Consider the following 21064-nt stretch of genomic DNA (forward strand, 5'->3'; position numbering starts at 1 on the left):
TTTAAGGTTATGAATACATGATTGTGTTAAATATATACTGAACAACTTCGCATCTAAATTCAGTTTTGAACAATAGCATCTGCTTGCATAAAATAGAGAACAAAAAGGATAAGCAATATGGAAAACAGGAGTCCTTTAGTTGAATATTTGCGATGATATTACTCATCCATACTGCAAAAAAAAAAGCTTTCAGCATGAGTGAATAAATATCACCGGGTGTCTAATGACCATCCAGATGGTGACTGGTTAACATCCATTGGATTGTCATCTTGACTACCATCACTTGCAGCTTCATTAGTGTGACTGGTAACAGCTGTCGTCACACTGCCGAGACTATTAGTGGCACATGAGTTCACACGATCACTAGAGTGGTTGATCCACTTTGAGGTTAGCAATGGATCAGTTGAGGTTAGTTTTGTGTGCATTTGTGAGTCATCTCACGCTGGTTCATTTGACAGAAGCTGCCCTTTTCCAGAGCTTTCTTCCTTTTTCGTATGAAATGAGCGATGATTTCACCACCGTCTTCAACCCGTGGCGAGCACGAGTCCCGCGATTTGCGCCAGCTGAGCTCGCTCCCGTCGCGAAGTTTCCCGCCGTGCGGGTTTACTGTGATGAAAGTGAACTGATTGTACTTGTGGACGAGAGACCGGGTGACGTCACCCTCAACCGAGACGAGATCCAGTTGGGTGATGGCTGCCGAAGCAACGGCGAGCGACCGAGGCAGCTGATGTTCACTTACGGATATGATCGATGTGGAACACGTCGTGAAGTGAGTCGACCCAAGTCTGACTGGTTAATTTGGTTTAAATGAGTTTCTGAAACTAATATTGTCTCACAGGTGAAGAAGGGCTTTGATGTGTTCTCCAACGTTCTCCATTTCAGTCCTAGGAAAGTCTTGAACATGAGGCTTGCAACTTCTCCTGTGCATGTTTCCTGTATTCCAAATAGGTACATTATCTGGACATTTTTTAGTCAATACTTTCTCATTTGTAACAAAACAATGTAATTCCAATACAGGACTGCAACTGATGTGTATGTGTGTGGACAAAAAAAAAAAGTCGGGGTTGACCTGTTTGACATTTATTAAACCCAACAAAAAGGAGAGAAGACATTCAGTTCAAAGCTCGTGAGGAGAGAGGGAGCAACTGATATAATTCACTCTGCACAGTCTGAGGGGGAAAAAAAAAAAAAAAAAAATCCCCTCCTCACCCTCTTTTTATTTGGTTTCCACGCCCCCTAGTTACATAGGTGTTCCAACCCCAATAATGCAAATGTAAAACATAGTTTGAGCACAGTGTACTTGTCTATGTAAGTGGAAGATTTCTGAGTACACGTGTGGTCAAGTTTGCAATCATTTCTTAATGGAAAACGGGCGGCCCCAGCAGACTGGCTCTAACCATTCAGCTGCGCTAGATGTTCTAATTCTTGTGCTTTTTGAGCCATCTTCTGTTAAGATAGCATTGTAGCTAGGCTGTGTGGAGCAAAGCATTCTTCATTGCAGCCATTTTTTATTTTTTTTAATAAATAAATAAGACTTTCATAAAAATGTAATTGAGGCACCCCACCTGTAGAGAAATTGAAACCCAGCAGATGTGTATATAAAAAAAAAAAATACAAAGTAGTTCTTGTCAGCAATAAATGTGTCTTCCAGGTCCAAAGAACCAAACTTGCCCTACCGAGCATTTATTGATAAAAGCAGAGAATTCAGCATCCAAGCAATGGATGGTGAGTACAGACAAATTGACAACGGTGTAATCCATGTGGACCGCTAAAAATCCCATCATGTTTCTCCTGCAGCCTCATGGACGAGCGCAGCGGAGTCGAACGTCTTCATGCGAGGCCAAATCATCAACGTTCAGGTGTCGGCTCAAATCAGGCCTCATGAGCAGCTCTTCATCCAGTCCTGCTTCGTCTCGACGTTTCCCGAGTCTCGCACTAAACCGCGGCATGTAATCATCATGAAGAAAGGGTGAGCAGCCGTTGAATTTGGTTGTCAGTTGGACATTATCATCATTTGTTTAATTGATGCTATTCCTCCTTACAGGTGTGCAGCCCCATCTAGTTCTCCCAATACGGTCATAAAATTCCTTGACTCTGACTACTCAGAAGTGAACTTTGCTCTAAATTCTACTTATTTAATTTCAGAGGTGAGTTGTATTAAAATTAGGGGTGTCAAAATTAGTACATTTAATTTTGAGTTGAAGTAAAGTTCCTTTAACGCCACTCATTTTAAAGCCCGTATTAAGGGAATTTCAGTTACATTGCAGCAGATTTGTCCGTGTCAAAATTGAGCATTAATAAATTTAATAATGCACATATTTGTGGAGACTGGCGTAAAGTTGTATTTTACAATTTTTTTTAAAATAAAAATGCACTGAGCTGTCAATGTTTTGACAAATGCAATTATGCCATACAATGGCAAAAAAACAAACAAAATAAATCTATCACACGTCTTTTACAGTACATCTTTTTAATTTTAACTCTTTTATAAATGATGAAATTACTGTATCAATGACTAAAAGATGCAGCCATATTTCTGATCTTAACATTTTTCCACACAAGTTAAGAGTATGAGACTTAGGAAAAAAATATATATTTATATTGTAGGCCTACGTATAGAACAGATACTTGTCAAATTTGCAATTAATTGTGAGTTAACTATTGAAGTCATTGGATTCATTACGCTTAAAAAAAATTTTTTTAATCGCCCCGACACCCCTACTTAAAGTATTCCAGATTGTGTTTTTACTTGATGGTTTTTTGTTTTTTTTTTTCCCTCTCTCCCTTCCCCTTGTTGAAGATGTACATCCATTGTAGTGTGCTCATCTCAGACATTGGGATAACAAGTGGCTCTAAATCCTGCAACTTTGACTTGGTCAATTCAAGGTATTTGCTAAATTATTGTTGCAATATGGTGGCTGTGTGATTTTTTTTTTTTTTAAATGTAATGCCGCACACAGACAGGTTCCACTAGGTAACTGAAATTAGCTCTCTCACAATGCACTGCGTTAATCAGATAACAAGCACTAGTTGAGAAATTTGTTAATTGTGCAATCTCTGCTGGGTTTTTTTCTTCCCCTTTCCCCCTCCCCCATGTGCATAATTTTTGGTAATGTTTCAGATGGGAGGAGCTAAGTGGCAATGTGGAGGTGTGCCGCTGCTGTAACTCAAAGTGTAAAGGCTTGTCTGTCAAGGACTTTCCTCGGGGTCTGTTTATCAAATTTGATGATGATGATGATGATGACATCAACAGTCATCCTAAATCCAACTTTTCTCTACAGATTCTAAGGCGGTTGTCAGCACTGGTCCATTCGTCATAGTGCAAAGACCAGCACCCTCTTTCCCCAAACCAGCCTTGGACTCGATGCAGTCAGATGCTGCCGCACCAGAGGAAGAGAGCGTGATTGACACTTGGGTCTCAAATGAATTCCAGTGGCCTTCTCCGCCAAGCGCGGTCATTGTCGTGAAGCAAGACCCGGTTTCCAGCCTGACGCTCGTGCTGCCGACACGGAACGAGCGAAGCGACGACGGGGCGTTGAATGACTTTCAGGTTCCCACCATGGAACGAGAGGCAAACCCAAATGATGCCGAAGGTCAAAGTGCAAACTCGGCCCCGGACGGGCCTCCACATATGGAGTTGGGAAATGAAGTGTGGCATGATGACAATGTTGTGGAACGCCAAGAGTGGACCAAAGATGCACAGCCAATTCTTAGCTCTAAAATTCAGTTGTCCAAAAATGCTGACGGCTCCCAAACTCTAAGTTATGAAGAAGAGGTGGTGGCACAAGATGAAGGTGCTTTTGGAACACTTGGAATGGTTGAGCCCGAGTGTAAACGGAGGCGATCGTGGCGGGGACTCGGTTCTGTTTTTCTGGATTTGTTGAGGTAACTCACCTTTTGATGGACTACACCTGTTCTCATTTTCAACATAATACTGAGCATAATCTAATCAATAAGTGTCTATATTGTTGTTGGTAAACTATGGTTTAATCCCCCCCCCTTCATTTCCAGGAGGATGAATAAAGTCGAGTAACTGCAACTCTCCAGGCATATTAAAAATATTTATCATTCACTTTGTCTTTTTGTTCATTTGTCTAATAAAATTTGTGATGGAAGTAACTCTGTGAAATAATACTGTTTCAGTAATGTGTCAATTTTTCAATAACATGGCGCTTATGTGATGTCTAATTACTGGATCATCTATTTTGTTCATCTACTATATAAACACAATTGTACTATATATTAACTATTATATTCAGTTAATGGCAAGACTCTCCTCAACCCACAGCAACAAAGTTTAAATTTGTGTACACTATTAGTGAGTTAACTGCTCCCTCCTTTATTTACAACAGTGGTCACCAACATGGTGGCCCAGTCCAAGTCCCTTGAATCTTATGAAACGTCAACTTCCCAGTTTGATATTAGGAATTTTTTATTTATTTTTTTCTTCAGACCGATACCAGTGCAAGTACTCAACTTTTGAGTAGTTACATTTGATTATTTTTGTTTTTAATGCATCCCTACCACTGTGGTAATGCGCCACTAGCACCTGAAGATGTCGCTATTGGGAGGTGGGACGTGGTGAGGATTATATGTTCTGTATCTAGATGCCTTACGCCAACTCTGTTGCCTTGTTGAATGTGTAAAAATGCAGTAATCGGCAAAGACTCATTTTCATTTTGCTGATGGAGATATAAGTATGGGATTACAAAACCGACAGCAACGGACCAAAAGGGTCAATGAGGCAGGTACAGTATATGTCTATGGTTGGGACACTAGAGACTACGCATGCGCTGGGGCGTGTTTTCCCCTCCTACCCCAAGTTTGACCCTGCAGCCATTTCCTCCGCACACTGCGCACGGTGTATAAAGTACCCTCGCTGCCCCCATGCAGTCTCTTTCCACGGCCACAAAACCACCGTGAGTGTCTAACTCACTGTTATCGAAAAACTTTGAAAAATACATAAAAAATACAAAAATCAAAAAAACCTTCATAAAAAGAAACGAAGTGTTTAAATTAAAATATACGAGTAAAAAAATAGCAAAATAAAAAAAATAGACCTCGGGTCTTAAAAAGAAATACTTTTTTTTTCTCTTTCTGATCTTTAATTTTTGAAGCGGTTCCTTGTGGCGACTGAACGCGCACATTTTGGACCAATAACCCCATCACACAGCAACGTTTCGAAAGCAAGTTGGCTAAATTCGAGGCTGGCGATATGAACACAGCGACGGGGAGTTATCCGATGGCTTCTCTTTACGTTGGCGACCTGCACCCCGACATCACCGAGGCGATGTTGTACGAAAAGTTCAGCCCAGCCGGGCCGGTGCTGTCCATTCGGGTCTGCCGAGACATGATCACCCGGCGGTCCTTGGGCTACGCTTACGTCAACTTCTCCCAGCCAGCTGACGGTAAGAAAGCCGCTATGTTGTTCTGTTTGCATCACTCGCGGAATGACACCGGAACCTTCAATGTCAATCCGTAGCTACATTTAAAAAATTCCCGTTCATAGGACAAGAGCCAGAACTGCCATTTTGCTCAGTGTAAAACGCATGATCTTCAAGACAAGTCCCAAAAGTCATTTGATCCACATTAACATGGCCTCATATTTCTATATAACGTCGGTTGTGTGTTCTGTTCATAGTTTTCATTCACAGCTCTATAAGTAAAGATTTATGACTGCATGTGTCCAAGATGTGATCAAGTTGACCAAGCTTGGGAAGTCATTCTTGTTCCTCATATTGAAAATGTGTTGAACATATCTTATTATATTGTCTCGAACAGTCATGACTATATGGATTGAGGAGTAATGACAGGTGGCTATATTGTGTGTGTGTGTGTGTGTGTGGGGGGCAGTTTAAGATTCTTTGTATCAGGCTTCACTGGAACACCTGTTCCAACATATCTCTGCTCCAGTGGCGAACCAAAAGGCGGTCGAGCGATCACTCACAAGCGGCTCACTTCCACAAGTTTTGGTGTCGTTGGTCCGAAACTGTCAAATGAGCCTTCTGATGAGATGACACCATTTGTTGTCAGGCGTGCACGAGAGGGGGAGGATGGTAGCTGTTGGGCAATTCCACGTAGTGCCGGCACGTGTCTGACTGACGTGTGTTTGCTGCTTTTAAAGGACAACCAGCGTGACTTGTTGACAAAGACTCTCGAGTGGTTTTCGTGGATGGTGGTTTCTTGGGATCAAGGATCACAAGGCAAAGGTGTGTCAGGAAAAAAAAATCCAGGACTGAGATATATTTCAAACAACCTGGAGTCCAACACGCATTTCCCAGACTCTTCTTCCACGCCTTCAATGCTCTCCTCGAAGGATTCTTTCGATGTCACCTGCAGCTCAATCATCACAGCCATCTTGACGTCATCCACTTCTTCAAAACAGTTCTCCTCGTTGAGCTTGGGAAACTGGAACGAAAATCAGTATGGAGGTTGCTCCAGCTCAGCAGTGTTCGCCCATGTTGTCCTTCCGCAATTATCACCTCTTCTCGCGCAGCGAATGAAGCGAGCGCCGCAAAGATCTCTTTGTGGACGTGCTGGTTGATCGCCTGACCCACATTGAAGGGGAAAACGCTGTAGTTTCATTTTGAAAGCTTTATTTGTGAACCAGTCCTTGATTTTTTTTTCTGACAACACTTTGTATGTCCCTCCCCATCAATGGTGGAGAATTCTCCACTCGCACGCCATGCCAGCACATACCTCCGAGAACCCCTCTCTAAATATAGAACATCTCTCCGAGCTGCAAAAAAACAAAAAAACAACTGCCGGCGCTTTAACATGTTCTTAGAAACGAAGAGACAAATTGAGAGAGAAGTGTACGTTTGTCCCCTTGTTTCATTCAAGCAAGTACTGTCGGCGTACGAACGAATATTTTCCCTTTTAAAGCCAAGACTGACGTGTCAAAATCGAGCACGTTTGACAGCTATCACGCACCTCTGAATATTCGGTTTGTGAAGTACAATTGCGAGCCAAACTGCTGATGCCAGCAGACGCAAGGCAGCTCTGTTTTGTTTACCAGACACTTTTTTTTTTTTTTTTTTTTGCACCCACCCTGGCCTCTGTGGTAATGTGGAGTGACTGAACAAAAGCATGTTAGGCCTATATAACCACATGGACTTTTTGGAGCCCTGTCCTATGTTAAGAGTCTGATTATGTGTTGAACGTCAGACCGCTGAAAGTGATTTCAGATGATGTAAGGAAAGCGAATGCAAACAGATGTCGTCTTCACAGAAGCTGCTGGTGTTATCACAGGCACCGTGTGCGAGTGTTTGTGCCGCTGTGAAGCGAACCGCATGTGTTGAGGCAGAGTCGAGGGCCATGCGTGTTACCAGTTTGACCGTTAGCAGTACCTTCTCCCTCCCACCTTTACACACACACACACACACTGTTCCCTGCTGCTTGTACACTGTCAAAACCCGCACAGCAATGGTCAAATGATGTTATAAACAATATTTAGTAGGGGTGTGAATTGCCTAGTGCCTGACGATTCAATTCGTATCACGATTCATAGGTCACGATTCGATTCGATACCGATTAATCCCGATATAAATTTGTAAATCGATTGCTGCCATTTTTTTTTTACTCAAATTTAGAAAATACTATTCAGTAAACTTGTACATGCACACTGTAAGATTTGTATGAAAAGGTATTATTCGTTTATCTGAAACTTCAGTCTTATAACTGTGAGCCACTATATTTAATAGGGGTGTTAAAAAAAATCGATTCGGCGATATATCGCGATACTACATTGCGCGATTCTCGAATCGATTAAATAATTGCAAAATCGATTTTTTTTTTTAATTTTTTTTTTTTTTTTTTTTTTTTTTTTTTAGGATTCACACCTTAAGCATGGAAGAATGTTATATGAACGGAACATTAAGCCTTAATATTTTATTTCAATGCTGTTCAAACATGAAACAAATTACAACCTCTATAAGACTGAAATTTCAGATAAATAAATAATACATTTTCATATAAATCTTACACTCTACAAGCTTACTGATTAGTATTTTCTAAATTTGAATGAAAAAAAATCGCAACAATCGGCTTATAAATTCGCATCGGGATTAATCGGTATCGAATCGAATCGTGACCTGTGAATCGTGATACGAATCGAATCGTCAGGTACTAGGCAATTCACACCCCTAATATTTAACAAACATGTAATCTGTTTCATGTTTGAACAGCATTGAAATAAAATATTAAGGCTTAATGCTCCATTAATAACATTCTTCCATGCTTACGGTGTGAATCCTAACCCTAAGTAAGACATTTTGTTGAATATTTCTCCATCAAAAATGGATGTTTAACTCATTGACGGAAAAAGACGTCAAATGATGCATTTTTGGGCTGGCAGTGAATGTGTTAAAAATCGATTCGGCTGCCTATTGAATCGATTCGAGAATTGCGAGCTGTAGTATCGCGATATATTGCCGAATCGATTTTTTTTAACACCCCTAATATTTAGTAATGGGCAATGTGGATGGCTTGATCATAAAAATAACTGTCAATAGGGATGCTAAAAATGACATCTGCTACTAATAAATTTATTATATATATATATATATATATATATATATATATATATATATATATATATATATATACTTTAGAGCTTTTCAAAATATGCAATATACCAATTAACTACTGTATTTACAATTAAACAAGTAATATTCATCTTCATAACACTGGTGAATAAAATTGAGTACAAATTAAGAGTAACCAAACCAAAATACAGAGCAAAACAAAAAGAATGCTGTTGTCTAAATGTCCTTGATCAACACTGGACAAATGTTCAGTTATCGACTAATCTGTATTTCTTTGAATCTAGATGTTAACATGATTATTAGGTTGTGTTATTTTCTTTTCAACATTGTAATTTTTACAAAGATACACAAAAATACAGAGCAGTGTAAACCAAAGGACGAACTGCATTTTCACATACACTCAAATGTTTAAAAGGATACTTCACTTATTTAACCCATTATAGCAATAAAAAGTTAATATTTTGTCTATAATTAATTTGATACTTTCATTATTTTTCCACGTACAATTAGTACCTCTAAAAACACATTTTGCAACTTGCTGTCGACTGAAAATGACATCACAAGTGCTCAGGTAACCAATCACAGCTCACCTGTTTTCTAGGTTTGGTCATGTGACATTCACAAGCTGAGCTGTGATTGGTTACCTGAGCACTTGTGATGTCATTTTCAGTCGCGGCGAACTCACTTGAGTGAAGGCGCGCATGAGCATATCCATTTGGGCTGTTGCCAGGTTAGGTTGTCCTCCGTGGCTTGAAGAAGCGCTTCTTTGTTCTAAGGCGTAATTCCACCTTTTGATGTCCACCGTGGGACGTGTTAATTCCTCGTGAGTGTCAATGCTCTCATTTATTCCATGTCATTCAATGTGTATTCTACGCACGCAATATGCCCGACACAGTACTATTATTCATGAAAAGTGCTATAAAATCATAAATGCGCAACATAAATTGGCAATTTTTTTTCAGGGAAGAGTTGAAATGAACCATTTCACAGAATAGCTGGTTAGTTTTTCACAAGTCTTGTGTTCCTTTCAACTATTTGTCCTGTTTGACCGTCAAGCCAAACACGAACATGCTGGCAACAGCACAAAACCAATGTTTCTATGTAAACAAGCAGCCTTATCCCATCTGTGTGCCCCCAAACCAGCGGAGCGAGCCTTGGACACCATGAACTTTGACGTGGTGAAAGGAAAACCAATCAGAATCATGTGGTCCCAGAGAGATCCCTCCCTCAGGAAGTCTGGAGTGGGCAACGTCTTTATCAAGAACCTGGACAAGTCCATTGATAACAAAGCGCTGTATGACACCTTCTCTGCCTTTGGAAACATCCTGTCCTGCAAGGTAGAGTTGCTGTTGTTGTATGTGTGACAATACAGTACGTACATGTAGATCAAAATCGTCCAAACTATGGCCCGGGGGCCATTTGTGGCCGCCAATACTAAAAATGACATCTGCTACTAATACATTTATTTTATATATATATATATATATATATATATATATATATATATATATTAGGGGTGTCACGATTCGCCAACTCCACGATTCGATTTAAATTTCGATTTTGGGGTCACGATTCGATTTTTTTTTCGATTTTTTTTTTTTTTTTTTTTCTCCGCTCCCCCACTTTATAACACAGAGGCATATGCTTCTGTAGGCTAAGGCTAGTCTATGATCATTGGTTCTATTCATTGTACAGTAAATCTTATTTCAAAAGATCGGCTACATATAGGTGATGCAATTTCCATATTATTTTTGTGTAAATTTATGTAATATATGATAATTGACATTAGGCAGGAATGATCAAATTCAAAGAATTTATTTACAATATAAAGTTAACCGTCTTGTTCTTACTGAAGTGTAAAATAAAAAATAAAAAAACAAAAACAAAAAGTCACAGTGGGTGCCTGCCATCTATTGACTGTTTTTGGTTACAACAGTGTGCTGTGCGTTCCTCTTAAAATAATGTGCAATGTGCAACAACAACAAAAAATATATTGTATCCAAAGTCATGGAACAAATACAGCCTGAACAAACTATATCCCAACATTTACAGTTGCTGGGCATACTGTAGCGTGGTTCAAGTACACTAATTAAATGTTTGAATCCAGCGTTTTCCAAGGCTGCAGGTCTGCTGCTATAAATAGACCTATGGATCTGGCGTTTCGCGCGAGCTGAAGTGTGTGGAAGTTTCACTGTAAATGAGGATGAAATAGTTGGTTGGACCGTTGTTTTCCCACTTCTAGTTGAATTTGATAAATCTAAATCTTTGTGATGCCTGCGTAAATGTCCCGTCATGTTTGTCGTGTTTCCCGTGGCCGAGTACAGTACGCGCACATAGCATATCTTGCAACTGTGGTCTTTTTATCGACAACGTGAACGTTGTCGACATAACTCACCGGGAACGCAAAATGTTTCCAAACTGGTGACGAGAGAAGCGGGAGCGGCTTGAAGCACCATTGCTGTGTCTGTCCGCGCTTGCCATCATGACTGCAGGAGAAGTCAGCTAACCCCGGGTTTTCACTGACTGCGGTTGCGGTGCGGTGCGTCTTGACTGCGTGCTCCGGACGGGTCAATTTTTTTGTCAATCCACACCGGCTCCGCACAGCTGCGGTCCGGCAGCTCCGTCGCCGCCCACTTCCCAACGTATCTCGCGGGACCGTGCGCGCGCGATCATGTGGCATTTCACAACGACAAACATACAGAAAGTCTGTGCTTCTTCTGCTATGAGATTCCATGCAGCATCTTTTTTTTGGTTGTCCTTGTAAAGTATATTAATAACGAGAGTCGGGTCAGTGCGTGCTCAAGGCGAGCGCCACTCTTTATTTCTGTCTTCCGCGTCCGGCTGCCGCTCAGTACGGCAAGCGAGACGGGCACAACAAGCAATCGCGAACATCAAACTCACAATACATTACAGTCTTTATAAAAAGGAAGTGCCGTGTCATATATTATTTTGTGGTTTTCCACCTCCAATTTATTAAACCTCTCCGCGTCCATGTTCGCTGGTGTCTAAACCGTGAATGAGCACATGGCCCGGCGACGCCCACGTCACGTTCTGCTGATAAGCTTGCGAAATAGGAGCTGGCGAGTGTTTTTTTCTGAAAGGTAACCGGAAATTTATTTTGAAACTGCCTCTGTCTTCCTGTCCCGCTCGATGTGTTTTGTGCTAGCTTGCCATTTGCCGGAGGCCAACCGCTGCGGCGTCCGGCAAAAATAGAAAATAGGTCTATCCTTGCGGAAGGCTTGCGGCACGCCGGCGGGGGGGGGGCATCGAATCGAGTGTCCTCTCTTCTATTTCGATGCTCGAAATCGTGACGTAATTTCGATCGATTTCGATAAAAATTCGAAATCGTGACACCCTTAATATATATATATATATATATATATATATATATATATATATATATATATATATATACTTTAGAGCTTTTCTAAATATGCAATATACCAATTAACTACTGTATTTACAATTAAACAAGTAATATTCATCTTCATAACACTGGTGAATAAAATTGAGTACAAATTAAGAGTAACCAAACCAAAATACAGAGCAAAACAAAAAGAACGATGTAGTTCAACTCAAGGTGACAGTTTGTGGAACAATCTGGATCATAAAACTAAATCATCTCAGTCCATTTGTATTTTTAAAAATATTTAATTTTTTTTTTTTAAATGTATAAAAGCTCAATTACTGGAAAAATCTATATATTTATAGCGCAAGGTCACGCTATTGAATCATTTTGTTTGGTTGCTAACATGAAAGCATCTTGACAGCTTACTATCATTTACAGTATATTGTATTATTATTATTATTATTATTATTGTTATATTTTTGTATTTAATTTTTTTTTAACAGTGGCAGATAATAAGTTTCACTTCTTTCTGTCCCCTTTCTTTTCTTTTTTAAAGAATGAAATAAAAATGTTGAATTGATTTATTTTTTGAAATAAATAAATAAATAAATACATAAAGGACTAATAAATGACAATCTAAAACAAGAGTTTTGACTTTGTTAGTGCATCAGTCCAAATTTGATCGAGCCAATTTTTACCACCACAAGCATACAAGCAACGTTTCCATGTCAATCAAAACCATAAACAAAAGTAGAAAAGCACACGAGTATTTGTCTTTATTTGCCGCCTGTCTCGTAGGTGGTGTGTGACGAAAATGGCTCCAAGGGCTACGCCTTCGTCCACTTTGAGACCCAGGATGCCGCTGACCGCGCCATCGAGAAAATGAACGGCATGCTTTTGAATGACCGCAAGGTGTGAGTGTCTGATCGTTTTTGGATTTTATGACTCATCCACGTGTGTCTCGTAAAAGCGGAACGGAACGTCCTCGCTTGTTCCGCGCGTAACTCGCAAGCCTTAAATGTTCTGTCGTGCACATGTATGTTGTTGTTTTTTTCCCAGCTGGCGACGACATAATCCGACTAATAAGCTCATCGCTTGCTTTCGCCAGCGTGAAGATAACGTGTGATTTGATAAATAACCAACTAAAACGCAGATTTTTTTGTATTTCTTTTTTTTTGGTCCTAGCAGAAACAATTTCTTGCAGCCTTATTAGTGCACTCGCTGGTCACCCGTCTGAGTGTGTTTGTGCGTATGACCACGCTTGTGTGTTTTAGTGACGGATCGAATGCAGGAATGCAAAACTGGATGGCAGAATGGGAGAGGTCAACATAGCAAAGGTATATATGAGAACATTTGGTCCTCCTCAGCTTTCCTCTGTAAATGTGAGACCCCTGTTCCTCGACCCCCTCTCCATCCACTTCATCATCATCACCATCATCATCATCATCGTCATGATGCACCAAGATGGTTGTCATGGTCAAGCATGCCAACATGTCTGCCTGCCTCTGGTGGTATTAAAAGCACTGTAATGCATTTTTTGTTCATGTTTGCCCAAGCAGCGATGATGAAATATATATCTGTGTTTTGTGTATGCTCAATATTGATCTTCAGCTTTTATATGTATACCAGGGGTGTCCAAACTTTTTCATTTGAGGGCCACAAAGAGAAACTCAGAAGGACTCAAGGGCCACATAATGTTATGAAGAGAAATTGTGTTTAGTCTGAAAAATTTAACACATAATTTATTTGTGCTTTTGCATATTTAGAAAAATGCTACAGTATATAAACCAATTTATTTGTAATATGGCAGTAGAGTTATTATTGTTTTGGAATTTTTCATTAGTTTTGATTAGTTTTCAGGGTGGTTCTGTTAGTTTTTATTATTAGTTCTTTTAAAAATGCTAAATTTTAGTTTAGTTTGTTAGTTTCAGTATTAGTATTTGTTTTTTGTTTTTTTAAATGTGCATTACTGTGTATTACTACTTTTGGTGCTTTTCTATTGGCTGCTGCTAGATGACGTCACTTCTGTGTGACATACTTTCAAACGTCATTATTCTGGTTTATAGCAAACTAAATCTACAAAAAAAAAATCACATTTGAAATCATCCCCAAAGGCTCATGCATTAAATTAATTACCAAAGACTAAAACGAAGGACATGTTTGCTATAATTATTATAGTTAGTTTTAGTTAGTTTTATAAACTTAAAATGTAGTTTCAGTTTACATTTTTATAAAAACATTTTTATTTTATTTCGGTAACAATATTGTTGTTGTTGTTTTTTATTTTATTTTATTTTTTTCATGAGTTTTAGTGAACTAAAATAACCTTTAATGGCACCTGTTTTTCGACACCCTCCCTTCTTACTTTGACCACCTCCAAACATTTTTGTTTTGTTTATTGTATTTGAACTCGGTCAAATGCCATTTTTAGCATATGTTGCGGGCCACTGAAAAATGGACGGCGGGCCGCAAATGGCCCCCCCGGGCCGTAGCTTGGACACCCCTGATCTATACCGTATTCAAAAAAAGTCTCGTGTTGGATCCTGGTTAGATTTCTCATACGAGTCGGGGCTGTTTTAAAAGAGCACGTCGTCGCTCGTTCTCCGTCTTCAGGTTTGTCGGTCGCTTCAAATCGCGCAAGGAGCGGGAGGCGGAGCTTGGCGCCAAAGCGAAAGAGTTCACAAACGTCTACATCAAGAACTTTGGCGACGATATGGATGACGAGCATCTTAAAGAGCTTTTCGACAAATACGGTAGGCAGTTTTGATTGTATTGCTTATTTTCTGGCATCAAATGGTGGATGCATTCACGCTCCACCTGGGAAAATGGAGGGTTGGGGTGGGGTGCAAACCTGCGATAGAATGAATCCGCAATAAGTGAACACTACTTTGATAGACTAGCACAGCTAGAAGATGGCGTTTGCCCCATGATTGTGTGTCGTTGTCGGATGGAATGCAGCCAACTACCCCCCAAACGAAGTGGCTCCTCTCATTCTATTTAACTCATTCACTGCCATTGTTTAAACATGGTAAAAATCAATGAAACAATTATAAATTGTTGATATAATGTACAGCAGGGGTTTCCAAACTTTTTCCTCTGAGGGCCACAAACAGAAAAATAGAAAGCTACAAGGGCCAATTTGATTTTTTTTTTTTTTAGTTATTTATTAACACATTCATTTGCCAAACCAGCAAAAAATGCATCATTTGACGTCTTTTTCCGTCAATGGCAGTGAATGAGTTAAAATCAGTGCGGTCGAGGTGGCCACAGTTTGACATTGTGGAATCAGAAATGGACTCATTGGGGTCAGGGCATGAGATTTGCTCGCAAGATGTTATAAATTTAAAAAAAACAAAAAAAAAACATCCGTGGCATTGAATGAGTTCATTGATGCAGATTTGTGTCCGCCTTCCACTAATTATGTTTTATTTCTGCAGGCAAAACACTCAGCGTGAAAGTGATGACAGACCCGGCTGGCAAATCCAGAGGCTTCGGATTTGTTAGTTATGAGAAGCACGAGGACGCCAACAAGGTATTCTGGAATTGTATCAAACGTCATCGTGTGTTTCCTCTGATGACGATGAGCCGAATGTTTTAGGCCGTGGAGGACATGAACGGCACCGATCTCAACGGCAAGACTGTGTTCGTGGGACGGGCGCAGAAGAAAATGGAGCGTCAGGCAGAGCTAAAGCGCAAGTTTGAGATGCTGAAACAGGAGCGAATCAGCCGCTATCAGGTCTGCAGGACTCGGTGGTACAAAAAAACCAAAAAGATGCGATTCAGATCAACTCACTGTATTTCTTTGCATTTAGGGAGTTAATCTTTACATCAAGAATCTCGATGACACCATCGATGATGAGAAACTGCGAAAGGAGTTTTCACCCTTCGGGTCCATTACAAGTGCCAAGGTGAGGGGTTACAAAGAGATGCGATTGTCGTTAGGGATGTCACGATAAGGGCGATATCGTGATATCGCGATATTAAAACTGACGCAATATCGTCGTCGCCATGTTCACAATATTTAAAAGGAACGCATTTGTTCAAAAAGTCAGATTGATTTCCGTTTGTGCAGTTCTAGCACCCTCTAGTGGCTAGTTTATTATTGCAATTTAATTTTCATTAGGGATGTTTTGGCCTTCTATGTTTAACTCTTTGGCTCCCAGCCATTTTCACATTTCGCAATCCCGTTCGCTCCCGGCTGTTTTACTGAATTTTGACTGATTTTGCAAGGCCCACAGAATATTGTGTTAGATTGCTATAAAAGCATGGAACCTATCAAAAGAAAGATTAAAGTCTCTTATTTCATCAGGAAAAAAAAAAAAAAGTATGTTTCTATCTTTTTCCGTTTTGCAGCAATTAGCATTAGAAGAGAGCCGAGTTTCATCAGTTTTCACAAATCTATTCAAAATTGTAAGTAATTTAGCTTTTTTACTACATGACGCTGGTTGATCTCCTTTGTTCTGCTGCCACCTGCTGGCCGTTTGTGTAATAACTACCATTTCTGCAACCGTTCTTTGCAGTTGAGAGGCTGCATCAAAGCCTTCTGTATGCTCTAGCATAAAAACAAAACAAAAAAAACGTACAAATACGTCTTTGGGACACTTAAAACATTTAAAAAAAAGACGTATTTACACGTTATTGGGAGCAAATGAGTTAAAATCTATTCTAATTGTCAGATGAAGGGGAACCTAATTTGCTTTGTGAAGTGAAAAATGTGTGCTTAAATTACCAAGTAAGTGCCTCAATATTGTTATTTGAGATTGTAGATGGTTTATATGCATTGCTGTTATGTACAAAAGCACAATATTGTACTTTTTTTTTTTTTTAGTATGAGCTCTTTTTTACAATATTGTGATTTTTTTTTTTAAATATCGCCAACGCCCCCACAATACCGTGATAATTATCGTATCGTGAACTTCATCTCGTGATAATATCATATCGTGATGTTTGGATATCGTTACATCCCTAATTGTCGTAAACGTGAACGGCGCCGCGACTTTCTTGCCAGGTGATGCTGGAGGAAGGTCGCTCCAAGGGCTTTGGCTTTGTTTGCTTCTCGTCCCCCGAGGAGGCCACCAAAGCAGTGACTGAGATGAACGGGCGCATCGTCGGCTCCAAGCCGCTCTACGTGGCCCTCGCTCAGCGCAAAGAGGAGCGGAAGGCCCATCTCACCAACCAGTACATGCAACGCATCGCTGGCATGAGGGCCATGCCGGCCAACGCCATCATTAATCAGTTCCAACCCACCAGCGGCTACTTTATGCCAACCGTGCCACAGGTACGACGAGCTTTCAGGTCAAAAGGTTTCGGCAGGTTTGGGAGGCCAAAGGGACACAATCTTGAGAACATGTTATAGCGATACTTTACGTTTCAGTCACTTTACGCCAGGGGTGTCCAAACGTTTTCATTTGAGGGCCACATACAGAAAATCAGAAGGACGCAAGGGCCACATAATGTGAATGAAGAGAAATTTTGTTTAGTCCGAAAAATGTACAAATAATTTATTTGTGCTTTTGCATATTTAATTTAGTTAGTTTTAATTAGTTTTCAGGGTGGTTCTGTTTTTTTTTTTACTAGTTTTAGTTCTTTAATAAATGGTTAGTTTTAGTTTAGTTAGTTTCAGTATTAGTTTAATTTTTAATGTGTATTACTTGTGCGCAATATTTTTTTATTTTGTTTGTTGTATTTTTAGTTAGTTCTGTAAACATAAAATGTAGTTTCAGTTAGTTTTCTTTTACTTAAAAAGCATCTTGGTTTTTATTTTATTTTGTTCACGAAATAGTTTTTTGAATTTTATTTTTTCGTTAGTTTTAGTTAACTAGAATAACCTTTAATAGCACTTGTGTTTTTCGACACCCTCCCTTCTTACTTTGACCATCTCTAAACATTTTTGTTTTTATCTTATTTGAACTGAGTCAAATGCCATTTTTAGCATATGTCACGGGCCACTAAAAAATGGACGGCGGGCCGCAAATGGCCCCCCCGGGCCGTAGTTTGGACACCCTTGCTTTACACCCTTTAAGCTAGCTAGCCTGCTATTCATTTCTCACAACCAGTGTTAAAATTGATTTCAGCTTTATTCAGAAAAGATTTAAAGTGCATCTGAAATTCAAACATAAAATTAAATCCTTAATTAAACTATAAAAATTTTTTTGACTGACCATGTCAAACCATATAATACGGAAAAATAAAATTACATAAAATCGATAAAAATATTTTCTTTCTCACCAGGCACAGAATCGAACTACTTACTACGCACCCAATCAGATGGCCCAAATGCGACCAAATCCTCGGTGGCAACAAGGTGGCAGGGGTCAAGGTGGGCATGGAACAACACGTCGCTTAAGAACTTTAAGTTGACTTTAATGAACCTTTTTCGATATGGCATGCTCGCACCAATCTCATTGTTGATATTTGTGCTCTCAGGCGGTTTCCAGGGGATGCCCAGCTCACTGCGGCAACCAGGCCCACGCACCAACCTGAGACATATGTCTCCCAACAGCAACACGCAGGGCCCGAGAGGTGGGTTCATACTAGCTGGCCGACTGACTGAACGTAGCATCAGTACATGTACACCTGGCTGATTTATTAAAAAAATAAATAAAAACAAAATAGCATGTGCTAAATTAGGTATTCACTCATTAGAATTCTTATTTATTCACTGATGTAAAATGTATCCATCCATCCATTTTCTTGACCGCTTATTCCTCACAAGGGTCGCGCGGGGGGTGCTGGCGCCTATCTCAGCTGGCTCTGGGCAGTAGGCGGGGGACACCCTGGGCTGGTTGCCAGCCAATCGCAGGGCACACAGAGACGAACAACCATCCACACTCACACGCACACCGACGGGACAATTCGGAGCGCCCAATTAACCTGCCATGCATGTCTTTGGAATGTGGGAGGAGACCGGAGTACCCGGAGAAGACCCACGCGGGCACGGGGAGAACATGCAAACTCCACCCAGGAAGGTCCGAGCCTGGACTCGAACCGGAGACTGTAAAATGTATTTACTTGTAAAAAAAACAACAACAACAACAAAAAAACTATTTGCACTTCAAAATGTTTGCTTTGTTCTTGTTTGCTGCAAAACTGATGTTTATGTTCAACACTTTGTATACAGCAACGCCTGTTCTTAAAGCGCTTTATAAATAAAGTTGAGTTGAGTTAATTCTATTTATATATTTATTTATATTTTTTAAATCTTTTTTTTTTTCAACTATTATTTTCAACTAGTATTTATTTATTCATTTAGGGATAAAAAAAAATTGTTGTTTTTATTTCCATTTATATATATTTTGGGGGGATTTAATTTTCATATTATATTATATTTTTTATATCCGTTCTTATTTTCACTTTTACTTATTTATTTAGTCATCTATTTATTTGGAATTTTGGCAGTTTTGATCCTCCATAAGCTGTGAGCAATTTGATTTCCTTTAAAAAAAGAAAAAAAAAATGTCTACACTTTTTGCAGCTGTCTGATTTTGCTGATCCCACAGTTCGTCTCAGTTTTGATCAACCACATTGGGGTCACATTTGCGTATAGTCAGTCCGACGAGAACAGCAAAAATGAACTGTGTGGTAACCCATTTGCCTGGTTTCTCTCGTTTGGATCTGGTAGATCAGCTTCCACGTCTGTTTGTTTGAGCAATCAAGTTTGTGACCGTCTCTGAATGTAAATTACCGGTACACTCTTCAGTTACAAATGACAGTATTCATATTGTACTTTTTTTTTTTTTTTTTTACTTGTTCTTGTGGGCAGGTTCCGGCCAAACCCTTGGTCCTCGTCCCTCAATGGGTGTACCAGGCCCCCGCTCCATGCCGCCTTACAAATACGCCACAGGTGTGCGCAACCCTAATCCCCAGGTGGTGCAACCTATTGCTTTACAGCAGGTACGGTCGAAGCAGCAATAATCATCTGCTGTGTTTAAATGTCAAGTGCCGTAAAAAAAAAAAAAAAATGCTCTCGGTCTTTAATTTGTCCCCCTCCAGACTCAGCCAGCTGTGCATGTTCAAGGTCAGGAGCCGCTGACGGCTTCCATGCTGGCTTCCGCACCACCGCAGGAGCAGAAGCAGATGCTCGGTGACAATCCGTAGCCTTAAAGCATCGAAGTTTGCGAGTTCACGATGCTGATTATACTCCTCCTCCGCGGTTTTATCCGTTGCGAATAGGGGAACGTCTATTCCCGCTGATTCAGGCCATGCACGCCAACCTCGCGGGAAAGATCACCGGCATGCTGCTTGAGATCGACAACTCGGAACTTCTGCATATGCTGGAATCTCATGAGTCATTGCGCTCAAAGGTGGGTCACTTCCTGTATTTCTTCCATGTTGTTGTTGTTTTCTTTTTTTTCATCTGGAAGTTTGCGCTCAATGATTGTTGTTGTTTTTCTTGTAACAGGTGGAAGAAGCTGTGGCAGTCCTGCAGGCCCATCAAGCAAAGAAAGATGCCACTCAGAAAGTAGGCGGCATGACGAGTACCAGTGCTGCCCCCATATCCTGAATGGTTAATTCAAACCAGTATGTACAACTTATCGTGAATATACTAACAGATAACGTACATCGCAAAGTATTGACAAATTGGTTCGCTGTGTGTTGCAGAGCAGCTTGAGCTGTGGAGAGAAACGCTACACCGAAACCAGACAAGTTTAGAACAATTTTGAAAAATAAAAAAAAAATCTGAAAAAAACAGTAAAATGTCATTTTAAAACATAATTAAATATTTCAAGAGAGAGTGACAGGTAATTATTTTCTTCATCTAGAACAACTTCCAAAAGGGAATATGACCCTCAAACTTTTTCTTTGCCTGAAAGTGAAATGTTTAATTTGAAATGGTGGGTTTCTGCATCCCCATTTTATGACTGTATGATGGGTTTGTGGTATTCTCAATAAAGGGGTGATATATCATTTTGACAGCCCTGGTTGATTTGATGTTGTGAAGTATTTATTTTGATTCAAATGATACATCACATAACAGGAATGCAGTGGACGCCCGATATTTGCAGGTGAAATGCAAATCTGTGGATGCTGAACTGCACTGCAAAAAAACAAAACAAAACAAAAACACTAGAATGGTTCTACATTTGAACTGCACTGAAAAAAACAAACAAAACAAAAAACTATAATGGTTATACATTTGTGACATAGGTTCCAACAATTCATTCATCCA

General features: G+C 39.9%; 2 protein-coding genes across 3 annotated transcripts; both read left to right on the plus strand.

Moving 5' to 3' along the window:
- The first annotated feature begins 258 nt into the window (after window positions 1–258).
- zpcx (zona pellucida protein C) lies at window positions 259–4115 on the plus strand. Its single transcript, XM_077538369.1, has 9 exons — window positions 259–769; window positions 839–948; window positions 1652–1725; window positions 1798–1969; window positions 2045–2147; window positions 2801–2886; window positions 3122–3207; window positions 3282–3885; window positions 4012–4115. Exons 1-9 carry the CDS (start codon window positions 395–397, stop codon window positions 4031–4033), a joined length of 1632 nt encoding a protein of 543 aa, XP_077394495.1. The 5' UTR covers window positions 259–394; the 3' UTR covers window positions 4034–4115.
- Window positions 4116–4847: 732 nt separating this feature from the next.
- Window positions 4848–20821, plus strand: pabpc4 (poly(A) binding protein, cytoplasmic 4 (inducible form)). Of its 2 annotated transcripts, none has more exons than XM_077537984.1 (15): window positions 4848–5408; window positions 9690–9883; window positions 12694–12809; window positions 14509–14648; window positions 15333–15427; window positions 15494–15631; window positions 15708–15803; window positions 16904–17173; window positions 18127–18214; window positions 18322–18417; window positions 19658–19788; window positions 19888–19978; window positions 20068–20198; window positions 20297–20415; window positions 20497–20821. In XM_077537984.1, exons 1-14 carry the CDS (start codon window positions 5216–5218, stop codon window positions 20396–20398), a joined length of 1881 nt encoding a protein of 626 aa, XP_077394110.1. In that variant the 5' UTR covers window positions 4848–5215; the 3' UTR covers window positions 20399–20415; window positions 20497–20821. The 2 variants fall into 2 exon arrangements, with proteins under 2 accessions (XP_077394110.1, XP_077394112.1); XM_077537986.1 differs by having other exon boundaries at window positions 20502–20821.
- The last annotated feature ends 243 nt before the right edge of the window (window positions 20822–21064 follow it).

Source organism: Festucalex cinctus, chromosome 12 (assembly GCF_051991245.1).
Source record: "Festucalex cinctus isolate MCC-2025b chromosome 12, RoL_Fcin_1.0, whole genome shotgun sequence".
Lineage (NCBI taxonomy): Eukaryota > Metazoa > Chordata > Actinopteri > Syngnathiformes > Syngnathidae > Festucalex > Festucalex cinctus.

Bases quoted from the DNA above. Each gene is read 5' to 3' on its own strand.
- zpcx (XM_077538369.1), top strand. From the start codon at position 395: ATGGATCAGTTGAGGTTAGTTTTGTGTGCATTTGTGAGTCATCTCACG. The intron at 949-1,651 runs GTACATTATCTG...TGTGTCTTCCAG, and splicing joins GTTTCCTGTATTCCAAATAG to GTCCAAAGAACCAAACTTGC. The intron at 2,148-2,800 runs GTGAGTTGTATT...CCCTTGTTGAAG, and splicing joins CTACTTATTTAATTTCAGAG to ATGTACATCCATTGTAGTGT.
- pabpc4 (XM_077537984.1), top strand. From the start codon at position 5,216: ATGAACACAGCGACGGGGAGTTATCCGATGGCTTCTCTTTACGTTGGC. The intron at 15,632-15,707 runs GTCTGCAGGACT...CTTTGCATTTAG, and splicing joins AGCGAATCAGCCGCTATCAG to GGAGTTAATCTTTACATCAA. The intron at 15,804-16,903 runs GTGAGGGGTTAC...CTTTCTTGCCAG, and splicing joins GGTCCATTACAAGTGCCAAG to GTGATGCTGGAGGAAGGTCG.